A 13,052-nucleotide genomic window follows, 5' to 3' on the forward strand; every position below is an offset into this window, starting at 1 on the left:
ATTATGTTGTATGTTCGTTTGGTGGCTCATACCTGCGATCATGTCGTCGACGGAGCTCATCTTCTGCAGTACCTGCTGGATGAGGCCCACCTCGGTGCTGGTCTGCAGGTTGCGCACGCTCTTGCGCAGGATCGCCGTGAACATGCTCCAGATCTCCGCCTGGCACGTCACATCGCAGTGCTCGAGCAGCTCCACCATGCAGGTGATGCTCTCCGCGTCCTGGATGATGAAGTTCATCTCCAGGTCGAATTCGCCGCCCACCAGCTGAGGACGAGAGGGAACAAGCAGGGGGTCAAGAAAAGTGTTTGGGAAATTAATTCATACAGAGCAACGACATCACACTGAGGGCTCTCGGCTCATCACTCCTTTCTCTGAAACAAATCATTTTACACCTCAAAATCAAGTATTTACAGTATTCAGATGACAAAATCGCACCTCCACCACTTCGGTAAACAACATCAGGTTCATTCAGCTCCCACAAACAATCCAGCAAAGGCAGCAAAACACAAAATACTCACTTCAAAACTAAAGTTAAAGCGTATTTACCAGGGTTTTTGACTGTAACGCATTTGATTTATTGCTGAAATCTAAACGGACGAGATTTCCAGTTGCATTACTTGGCTGTGTCCCAACATACAAGCGCACAAATAATATGTAAAAACAGTGCAGCACCATTAGAATCGCACTCATTAGTGCAGAAGGTAAAGTATAGACGTAATTAGTTAGGGACGCAGTGTTAGATCAGCCAGAGAGAAGCGTTCAGCACAGCGTCCGTGGCTGATTTCAGTTTTTAATAAAATTTAAACAAATAATTTTAAGTTCAGCTTTTTTTATTTAGGTTCAACCAGTCCTAGCAGCATTTAACAGAGTCTGCAACTTATCCAATCACTGCATTATTCCCACACTAAACATGTAAATCTGTAAAGTGCTTTCAAAATGAAGCGTGCAGCTCCTAAACTACGTGTCAGGAAGCCACAGTCTTATGGCAAGCCGTTTCAGCTTTTAATACTTTTGATATCAGGAATTCAATTTACACATGAAAATGTAACTCTTACTCTTAAGTTTAATTCCTGATATCAAAAATTAAATTTTTACTAATGAAATAATAATAATTAAGTAATATGAAGTAATAATTCAATTAGAACTAGTAAAATTGTACTTTCTACAAGTAAAAGTAAATTTTTACATGTGAAATTTATTATTACTAGTAAAAATCAAATTTTCAAATTCGTAGTTTGTATTTTTACCAGTAAATATTTCATTTTTTAAATGAAGAAATGAAATTCACTAGTGAAAATGTAATTCTTACTAGTAAAAATGTTTCTCATGAATTCTAACTAGTAAAAAATAAAATTTTGCCTGGTAAGAATCACATTTTTACTAGTGGAAATTCCTGAGATCAAGAAAAAAAAATTAAACGCTGAAACGGCTCGCCACACCGTCTCAGCTGCTCCGCCCACATTAGATATAGACAGAGAGTCTGATATCTAATGTAGCCAACAAGTAATAGAAGCCTAAACTCCACCAATTAGCATGAAACAAACAGCACCATAATTAATTATACTTGTTGAGTTGTTAAGTGATCTCAGGCAGACCCGCTTGTGTGGTTTCTGGTACTGCTATCTGTAAAAAATTCAGACAAAATTCAGGCTACAAGGCAGCCGCTATTAAATGCTTTGTTTTATTTATTTATTTATTTATTTTAACATAATCTGCACAATGTATTTTGTCAGAAACCACATAAGAAAGTCTATTTGAAGTTTCACCTATTTAGTCATGTTGTTTGAAAGACGCTAATTGGTAAGGCTAACTGTGAGCTACATTGGCCATTAATAAAACTAAAGAAGCTGACTTTAGACACAAAACACATCTCAGTTCATTTGATTTTTCGGCAGCCTGTCGCTTTAAGCCTGAACCCAAGCTGCAGACCCAGCCGAGCGCAGCCTCGGGGCCTGATAAACCCTCACTGCCGTTTGAGAGCCTCATTCAGGGCTGGTGGCAGAGAGGGAAGGTAATGACACATAAACCTCCTGTCTGACAGAGCACCGGGCAGGGAAGTCGCGCAGACCAATCGGAACTGCCGCCCCGCAGAGAGCGGTAATCAATGGCGTCGCTCTAGTAGCTCAACAGGCATGAAATTGGCCGGCTCTGATGCAAAACCCCCGGACCTCGGGGTAAACAAGGTGGACACGAGAAATAAAGGCTCCATTCCCCGTAAATGACGCTGCGGGGGAAAAGGAACGCCACGGAACTGCCTCTGCTTCCCTAAAGCTTCCAGACTGCGTCCAACATTAATCACGGATGAAATCTTTAAGCTTCTGCCAATACAGAGCTGCAGGATGAAACCTTCCGCTGACCGGTTAGAACATCGATAACACAGGCCTGCAGTCAGTGCCGGCCGCTGACCTTGATCAGCTACTAAGGATGGTTATTATCCGGGATGCACCGATATAGAATTTCTAGGCAATAATCAACAATAACCAAACACAAACAAATCAAATCACGCTTGTCGCATCACATTTACACAGGTGCAACGTGGGTGAAAATCTTAGGGGTGTAGCCCCCTTGTAGAATTTATATATAATCTTAATGAGTTCTCACGGACGCTTGAACATCAAAATTAGTCTGAATGCACATCCTGAACTGTCAGTACTCCAAGAACACTGAACGGCTGCATGCTTCATTAAAAAGGGCAGAGAATGTACTGGATTTAATAGTCTTCATGTTCTGCTGTTACATATTTTGCCATATAGTTCTTCTCTATCTATTAGCGTCAATATATTAAGGTGTTACAGACTTTCTTTGATCTTACTGCACCTTCAATATAGCAAATCTATACTTACACATATAGATTGACATGTTGTACATCTTCTATCCATATCTAGTGTAATCTGGAAGATTTCTATATTAATATTTTACCCCCTGTGTACCTGCATCTCATTTATCTACCTCAGACAAACTGCACCTACGGAAATGTGTACAACTGTACATATAGTTTTACTTCATAACTTATTACTGTAAAACTCTACGTTGGAAATATAAACATGTCGATCTATATGTGTAAGTATAGATTTGCTATATTGAAGGTGCAGTAAGATCAAAGAAAGTCTGTAACACCTTAATATATTGACGCTAATAGATAGAGAAGAACTATATGGCAAAATATGTAACAGCAGAACATGAAGACTATTAAATCCAGTACATTCTCTGCCCTTTTTAATGAAGCATGCAGCCGTTCAGTGTTCTTGGAGTACTGACAGTTCAGGATGTGCATTCAGACTAATTTGGTGTTCAAGCGTGCGTGAGAGCTCATGAAGAGATATAGGGTTAACTCTAGAGAACCGGGAGGTCGGTCCTGGGGGTCGGGGGGTGGGAGCGTGAGGGAGCTAAACAGTGTCACGCTGGATGCTGATGAATACTAGTCTTCTACACAAGCTATTTCCTCCCCAGTGGATGATGTGCCAACAAGTTATTTTCCAGATAAATAGATTTTCATTTCATTTCAACACCTCAGTGTCACTGCTGGACTGAGAATAGTCCAACAACCAAAAATATCCAGCCAACAGCGTCCTGTGGGCCGCGTCCTGTGACCACTGATGAAGGACTGGAGGATGACCAACACAAACTGTGCAGCAGCAGATGAGCTATCGTCTCTGACTTTACATCTACAAGGTGGACTGACAAGGTAGGAGTGACTAATAGAGTGGACAGTGAGTGGACACAGTGTTTAAAAACTCCAGCAGCACTGCTGTGACTGATCCACTCAGACCAGCGCAACACACACTAACACACCACCACCACGTCAGTGTCACTGCAGTGCTGAGAATGATCCACCACCCAAATAGTACCTGCTCTGTGAGGGTCCATGGGGGTCCTGACCACTGAAGAACAGGGTGAAAGGGGACTAACAAAGTATCAGAGAAACAGATGGACTACAGTCTGTAACTGTAGAACTACAAAGTGCACCTATATAGTAGATAAAATGGACTTATATACATACAGATAGATATCATATTAAACAATAACATTAATTAAAAAATAATACAATAAAAATACTATATATACACACAAAGTGGCTGCAGAAAGAAGTGAAGGTACTGAGTGATCAGGTATGAGAGAGGCCCTCACCTCTGACTGTATGTTTCGAGAGCAAAAGTGAGACAGGGTGTGACCGGCCATCACCCCACAGGCTAACATCCGATCCATATCGGTCTGCAGCAAGGGAGGCCAAGGATGACCACGGCTATAGATTCCTGCTGCTACATTACTCCCAGTGGCCATTAGTAAGTGGAAGATTAATTGTTAGACGCTCGCTAATCAATACCTGGCACTGGGTGAGATAGTTGTGTGAACTCAAAGGGAATTAAAAGTTAACAGTATGATGAAAAGGTTATAATACAGCACAACGTGCCGCCACAGCGCTTCTACGCGAGGCAGAATAATCTTAAGAAGGCGCAGAAATTCATGTAAAAGCTTCAAATGCAAAGCTAATCCTGAATAAAACGTAACCTCAGGCTACTGGAAGCTAACATACATACATGCTTCCACACAGAAAGGACGGAGTAGGATCACAGCACGCTTGTTTACCTCCCACACACGCTGCTTGGTTCAGATAGCTCACATAAAAGGGGAGCCGTCTTCGTTTAAAAGCACGTATTTCTTACCAGCACCTCGCGCTGCACAGCTACACAGCTACACAGCAGCTTTCTGAGTGATGCCAGACTCCATCGCAGGCCTTCCAGAGATGGGATTAATCCAGTAAACACAGTACTTACCCAACAAAACTCTTACAGCTTTGAAGATATCATTCTTTGGAGCCTCAGCACTGTAACTTCCCTATTCAGTGGCAATTAGCTACAGATCTGTTTCAGGTGCGCTGAAGCAGGGAGCTTGAAACATGATATAAGCTGCCATTCAAAGCCTGGGCTGCAGCCGAGGGAGGGCGGGTCCTCGGTAGGACCGCCCTATGAAGGCTCCTCCTTAAGCAGCCTATTGGTCACATTAATTGAACAGTCCTAACGAGGCTGCGTGGTGACGCCACCAGAGCGGCGCCAAACTCGCGATGGAACTGGTGAGAGAAAATGGAGCCGCTGCATTGAGTTTGTTGCTTTTTCATTTCTTCACAGAAACGGAGATGTTTTTAAGTAGTACGATAACCTACACATATACAAACACTCCTAAATACAATATGATATACGGACGAATCTTTTAATTAATCAGTCATTTTACACTTTATAAGGTAACAAAGACGAATTCAAGGACGCAAACAACTCATTTTTAAAACAAGCTCTGATCCAACGGCTTCGTTTTCTGCCATTTTCGTGGTGCTGTTTTTTTCCCCCGTAGAGAACTGTGGGTAACCGAAGGCCTGGAAGGATCCAGCTGATGCGTCCTTGAAATCACTCAGAACATAGGCTGCATTTCCAGAGTGTATAAGTGAAATTAATTAAATTTAAGTGACCCTTATTAGTCCCCACAACGGGGAAATCTCACCTCTGCATTTTAACCCATCCATGCAGTGGAACACCACCTACACACTAGTGAACACACACAGTAGGGGGCAGTGAGCACACTTGCCCAGAGTGGTGGGCAGCCCTATCCATGGCGCCCGGGGAGCAGTTGGGGGTTAGGTGTCTTGCTCAAGGGCACTTCAGTCACGTACTGTCGGCTCAGGGGATCGAACCCTTTCTGGTCACAGGGCTGGTTCCCTAACCTCCAGCCCACGACTGCCCGAAGTGTCCTTCACTCTGGAACGGTCTGCTATGCCGTAGCGTCCAAAAATGCAGCCTAGGCTTTGGAAATCAGCTATAGAAAGGAAACAGCTTCAGAGAATGTGTGGTGAATTAATAATGCCTACCAGGTTTGTCAAAAGCTTGACCGCTGCACCGTGGGGGGGGAATGAACGAGGTTCCTATGGAGCTTTTGCGAAAAACCAGTCATAGGACTTTATAACAGTGCCTCGTATGTACGTTTATGACATCAGTGAGTATGAACTGCTTCACTCAGCCAATAAGCTGATCAGCTCACCAACCAATCAGAACTCAGTAGCAGTAATGCTAGCGCCCTACAAACCACGTTTGCCAAGTTTTGAAATTTGTTTTAATGGAATATGTTTGTACTTTCTACTACTGCAAAAAGGGCTGAAAACAAATAACATTTTTCATTTTTAGCCATGTTGCTCTATTCACACAACCCCTCCCCTCCACCATTCATTGAGGACTGACCTATGGGCGCCCACTAGCATTTAGCAGTCATGACACGATGCTCCGGTCAAGTTCTTTTAAAGTTCAGTAGAGACGGAGCCGGAAACTCTGATTTTAGTTTTATTTTTTCACTTATTGGAGCTGGAGATGCTTCACCGTCGCCTACTGATGAGATTTTTTTTTAACCTCTTATTCTCCAGGGTATATTTTGGTTTGTCCATCTGAATTCACATGACCAAATCGTAAGGCAAATTATTCAGTAACTGCATAAAATAAATGTAAATTTTTATTTTATTTTTATTTATTTTGTTGTAAAAGCTCCCCTCAAATTAACAGAACATGTTTTATGATACACATATCGCTATATGCTTACAATTCATTGCTGAAAGCCAAAAATCTGAGACGCTCTTTGTATTATTTTATAAAAAATAATCTTTACAGAGCAGATCACTGAAGAGACGCCATCTGTTTATAGTTTATAGCCCAGATTTGTGGAAAAATGGGTCGACTTTCAGTAGAACAAAAAATGAGTTCAGCTTCTTTTATTATAAGGGTTTAAAATTACATCACCATCTATTTGACTGGAGAGAAGACAGTTACAGCTCTCATACGACCCCCACCTTTAGAATGTAGCTTATGAAATATGAAAGTTATGAAGAATATGACGAAGTGCGTTTTGGAACCACTGGTGGTCTCAAGGAGCTGAAGAGGATAAACACTCGTATTGTTAGCTACTCGCCTCAGTTTAATCCCAGTACTTATATTTAAAATCGTACTCTTCAGCCGCCATTCCCTCCTCTGCTGACGCTGCCATGTTCTCGAATCCTCGCTGGGACGCAGCGATGTTAGCTTTGCGATGGATCCACCCGATGGATCCTTCCTTGCCATGGCAAAGGAGGACACATTTCTCGGCCGCATATAAAGTAGGCCTCGAAATGGGACAGCCTAGTCGCGCCACTGTGACGCAATCTCGCCTTCAAATGCAGCCTCCGAAGGGCGCAGCCCCTGAATTGGGACACAGCTTGAATGCCAAGCATGCAGCTGAGGTAGTCCAACCCATTTTGTAGGATCCTTTCATTGCAGATGATGAAATGCACCAATAATTTCTGAGAATTCTGAAGACTTTCAGACCTTCAAGCTTCCACAACAATTTTAAGTTCTAAAAAGTGTCAGAAGCAGCTTTTGCTTTATAAACAGTCTTTGTTCGAAGCTAATTTTTACTAGAACCCTTATGAGATTTGCAATGGTATGTTAGCACCAAGCTAGTGCTATGAATGCACATTAGCATTCTACCTTAAACATCTGAAGCTTCTAACAGACATTCAGTTAACATATTCTTCACTTTGTGTTTTGTAGTCCTACAGTAGATGTAAACTTTAGCCCTGTCTCTAAATATTACTGGAGGTTCCTGTTAGCCTGTTAGATGTCTGCTTACCTGACCAGCCTACTCTAATGAGGGCAAATTATAAGATACAGATCAAATAAAGGAAGACTTCAGCCAGAAGTGCTGAAATTTCTCAAATTATTCAAGTAGGTGAGATGTAGCAGAAGTTTATAACAAAATGCTATAAATGAAAAATAAAAGTTGTACACATAGTTGCGGCAAAAACGCGTCATGGTGACAGCATATACCAATTTTTAAAGACTTAAGCCATAAGAAATATCACACACATGTTATTCACATCTCTTATCTGATATGTTAGTACAGCCTAACGAAGCTCTTCTGAAACAGCCCTCACTTTGAGATGCGAATATATCCACTCAAACAGGGACTGTATAACTCCGCGTTTCAGCCGTTGCTAAAGACTCCTCTTACTCGTCGCCCCTCCCTCTCTAATCATGTAGAAAAACTCGGAAGTGCGCCCTCTCCTGGCGACAGCAGAGTAGTGTCGCTTTCCTTGCAGTAGAAAACGCCACCAAGGCTTTCACTGAACGTGGGAGTGTGAGAATGGTGTATTATATCGAACATTTATCGAACATGTCGTATCGCTCTATCGAGGAAAAGTTATATTGCGATAATTATCGTTTTATCGCCCAGCCCTAGTATAAACCTTTTACATTTTCACACTCAGCAGTCCGAACCGTCCTTTGAAGAAAACTAAGCTGCAAAACAGCCGGTACTTTCAGCCTGGATTGCTTTTTGAATGAGGCACAATACACAGCAGCCAATCAGAACTGAGCTCATTTACATATGCCAGTCCTAAAGACATAGTAACAAACAGGAAAAAAAGAAAGGAGGGAAAACGGTCACGTAAAAATGACTTATTACTGTTTTTGGTAAATACAATCACATTTACGTGAACAAATTAAAATACGAAAAAAACATGAGTCCTTTAAAATGTGAGCTATAAAGGCCTCTTATCTTCTCTCTCAGAAATAAAGGTACTAAACTGTCACTGGGTCAGTGCCCCTCTTGTCACTGGAGTGGGACCCTCAACTGTACCATAATCCACTGAAATTATATGTTCTAAGCTGTACTGACTCCACACACCCCGTCTCGTCTCCAGGCTTTTATTTTGCTGTTCTGTTTAAAACATTCGGTTATGAAAAGGTACAAATACGAACTTTTCACCTGGAGAAAACTTATTTAAGGTTCACAATCAGACCTTAAAACCACTGTTGGAGCTTTGAGGGGACATTTACACTGTTTGTACCTCGATGAACGAGAAACGTACCTGAACAGAACCTTTATTACTAACAGTGAACAGAAGAGATGAAACCTAGAAACACCTAGTGGAGTTCGGCGTGCTAATGCGCCATATGCTTTGATCCGTGCCAAAAGAAGTAACAAACACTCCAGAGGAACAGCAGTCGTCGCATTCATCCGCCGAGCCAGCCGGTCTCCCCAAATAATCAGATACGTCCCAGTCAGGCCGTCGCTGCTCTGTTTTTGGAAATGAGCTAATTAATCTCCAAATGAGCCAAGCAACAGAATCCAATAAATGAGGGAGGGAAAGAGAAATCTGATTTGCTCGGGCATTCCAGCTGAAAAACAACAGCGGGCAAATGAGGCGAATCATGCGCGGGCTTAAGAGCGGGCATTACTCAAGCACATAATAAGATGAATGTAAGGGAGTCGAACGCCAGCACCAACACTGAATAAGCCAACCTTAAACTCACTCTTAGTCAGTATGATCCCTCTCGGCACCCTGTTCCTTCGAGCTGTCGTGCCTGTACAGGTAGCTTGGCTATCGGGCTGAACCGAGACGTCTGGCTTCAGTACTGATTTACTTAGAACTGATTTTAGGTCTAAATAAGCTTAAAAACATTCTGATCTGTACGTTTTTGCTTAAACTGCTTAAAAGCTTGAAATGTGCTTCTAGTAGGGCTGAACGATCTGTGGAAAATATCTTAAGATTGTTTTTTTTAATTAAGATTCAGGCCTGATTTATTTCGGCCATGAAGACCAGAATATCCACCTTTTTTGTCTTGAGGCTCGACGCCTGAACACAGCGTGTCAAGCTGCCAGTAAGTTGTGGTTGTGATGTCACAACACATGGAGGTTTGGTTGCCTCTGATTGGTCTAACTCACCTATAGGCAGTTCACAAACTCTTATTAGGTTCCGTTTCCCCTCTTAAAACTTAGAACAATGTTTTTGCTGATGTACACACTTAATAGAGATGGTTCTTCAAGGGTTCTTTAGTAAAGACAATGGTTCTGTGTAGAACCATAAGGACTCAGCAACCTATTTGCATGCATAAAAAGTTCTCTGCGTGGTGAAATAGCTCTTCAGATTGATGGAGAATTTGTTGTATATGGTTCTATATAGAACCTTTTTGAAAAGAGTTCTCTGTAGGACCAAAAGTTCTTCTATTGTTATAAGCTTGACATCAACAAGCAACAAAGTAACAATAGCAGAACCCTTTTTGATGCTGCACAGAACCACATACATCACATTCTCCAATCTGAAGAACCATTTCACCATGCAGAGAACTTATGCATGCAAATGGGTCTGAGTGTTCATGGTTCTATATAGTATGACTGTCTTTACTAAAGAACCATCTTTTTGAGAACCATAAACTAACTATATTTTGGTCAAACGTGGTCAAAACTTAAAGGTTCATTTGTCCGATTTTTGTGCATATTAATGCCTTTGAGCCCATTGTGTGATGTGTGACCACAGTTTTAATGTCTTCACTGTAATTCTAAAAGCAAAAAACATAGAAAAACCTCATCTCTGACTGCGCGTGTCTAAACTTTTGGCTGGCACTGCGTCCAAGCGTCAGAAGAGACAGGATCGCGAGTGGGCAGATAGAGAGCCCATGCTTACAGCAGGCCATCTCATGGCCATCGATCCTTAGCATGCGGAATCCATTAGCTGAAATTAGGCCAAAGCCTCACGGTATTGAGCTGCAGTGGAAGAATTAATTCTCCCCGTATTGAATTTCTACTTTTCCTTCGAGAATCCCAATTAGGACATGCGAACATCCCTTGCATTATGCTAATATTTAGAAAGCTTTATTTCTGCACCTGTATGTGGGGGATCTTTAAGAGGACGAGGCCGTTTCGCAGCAGCTCTTGAATAACAGCGGTTCGTCAGTGTAGGCCACAGTGGATGGTGAGGGGGTGCTCTCAGAGGCAGAAAATAACCGTCCATTCGATGTTTAATGTGATGTTGCTAGGCAACCGTCTCTTGTACAACCTACGGTAGGATGCGTGTACATTTGGGGCGCATGACTAAAGAGGTAAACACTAGACAGGCACAAGTGAGGGATCTGCTAAGCTGTCAGTATTCAAAAAGCTACATGCTGCTTAGCCTCCCTGCACACTGTACCGGCAATTCTTTGGTGCCGATTCGGACAGATGCCGTCTCAGCCTCAGACAGCTCGTCACACGGACGCAGATAAAGATTCTACGCAGCTACAGAGGTTCTGCACTGAGGATGATGCAAAAGAGGGCCAATATGAAAGAGAAAGAGGGAAAGATTCCTCGGGGGAGTCAGAATTTGAGTGAGGTTCCAGAACAAGCAAAGGGAACCAAGACCCCCTGCTTTGCCTTTTCTTTTTAAGGTTTAAATCTTGGGATATAAAAGGAGGAGAGATGTTGTGTAAAGAGAGGCCTTCAGTAATCCTGCACCAAACACACTCAGACCTGCTCTCTGATTGATTTCTCTCACCGGTGTTACTAGGATGCCATCTTTGGGTGGGCATTTGAATTATGTGGGTGGACAACAACAACGCTGGTTTTCCTGGGGGTGGGCAAAAGGAATGCATTTACAGTATCCGATTTTTGTAGGGGGCTCTAGGGCTGTTACTACGATGATGTTTTAGGGCCACTGTTAATAAAAATAAAAACAGTAGACATCCAGAAAAAATATTTCGAGAAAAAAGTCGTAATATTTGGGGGATAAAGTGGGCTAACTGTAGGGGGGCTAACTGTAGGGGGGCTGCCATAACGCGTTGGGGTCTCGGTTGCTGTACTGGCGCCGGAGCTCCACTCACTCCTGTCTCTCTGTGGATCATTCTGATCATCATTCTCACTGTCTGTGAAACTTCATGCCCTCTTTGAATGGGGGGAGATGGAGCCCCGATAGCCGTGTAGACGACCCTGCCTGAGATTCTCCTTCAACAGCACAGACAGACAGTTTCCTCCGAGTCCATCTGGCTCTTTATTCTAGATAAACACAGTTTGTTTCTTTATGGGTGAATCGATATGAAAGTGTAACTCCACCAACTCACCGCCCCTCATTTAACACGAGGAGGTGCTGCTTCTCTTCGCAAAGCCTTTGGCCACAATATTGACCTTTCCTGGTATTAATGCAACTTTAATGTCGTAATTCTGCGATTTTTTTCTCAAAATATTACAACTTTTTTCCTCAAAATAATATGACTTTTTTCTTAAAGTCTGCTATTTTTATTTTTATTAACAGTGGCCCTAAAACGCCGTCGTATGTTACCCTATGAAAAAGAAAAAAAAAATTAACTTGGTAAAATTTTGAGCAATGATCATTTGTATGAACTAGAGAGGAAAACTTTTCATTGGATGGGCAGATAATTCTTCTGGGTGGGCACCGCCCAGCCCAGCCCACCCGTAGACGCGCCCATTTCGCAGATACCTGAAAATCACTGTGAATATCATTTGTGGCCAATATCTCTCCAGGCTCGTTACGACTTTTGAAAACAAGCATTAAAAAAACCTGGAAAAATGGAAAACGACGATGGGAACAGATTTCAAATGTCCTATAAGAACCGTTTGCCCCGCTGGTGTTAAAGTGGGACAGCGACTTCAGCCTTCATTAAATGAGCCACGGCGACGTCTCTGAACTGTTAGGACTAAAGCTCCTGTCAAAACTGCTCTGCTGAGAGTTAATACAGGTTCAAATTCCTTGCCTGCTGAGCAAGACGTGCTCCGGTATCCAACCAGCACATGTGCCAGTTGTGCAGTGCAGGTATGGTTTCCACTCCATTCGTAAAGGGCATATGATATGGCATATGCCACTTCTGCTTCCTGAAAACTCCGACCAAGTTGTCAATGTTGTGGCAAATCATAACCACATGGAAAACTACACAAGGAATGTTTAAATTGAAGCAAACTTTCTCAATCCAGTGAGTGCCAAATCATCTTCAACAAGGACAGCTGCAACTGTTTCCAGTGACATTTTTGCTTTAATTATGCACGTCGCTGTTGTCTCAAGAAAACCTCGTATCTCCAAAATGGTAACTTTACAGGAGAAGGAAAAAACCTACTTTACTTTTAATGTAAGTCAATGGAACCAGACTTTTTTCCAAGTCATTTTGGGTCGTTTATTTTAGTCCTTTCATCATGAAATTTACACACAATATAAAGGGCAACAGGCATTTTAAAATATGTCAAAAACTGAAAAACATCAAAAATGGAGATACAACGTT

At 42.2% G+C, this 13,052-nt stretch overlaps 1 protein-coding gene across 1 annotated transcript in view; it reads right to left on the reverse strand.

The window, feature by feature from the left end:
• nbeaa (neurobeachin a) overlaps nt 1–236 on the reverse strand; it is a 199,846-nt gene extending 199,610 nt beyond the window's left edge. The window contains exon 1 of the mRNA XM_036594648.1: nt 33–236. Coding sequence (XP_036450541.1) covers nt 33–198 — 166 coding nt within the window. The 5' untranslated portion in view covers nt 199–236. The remainder of the gene's footprint in view (nt 1–32) is intronic.
• Nucleotides 237–13,052: the final 12,816 nt, after the last annotated feature.

This window comes from Colossoma macropomum, unplaced genomic scaffold (assembly GCF_904425465.1).
Source record: "Colossoma macropomum unplaced genomic scaffold, Colossoma_macropomum, whole genome shotgun sequence".
In the NCBI taxonomy this organism is placed as follows: Eukaryota; Metazoa; Chordata; class Actinopteri; order Characiformes; family Serrasalmidae; genus Colossoma; species Colossoma macropomum.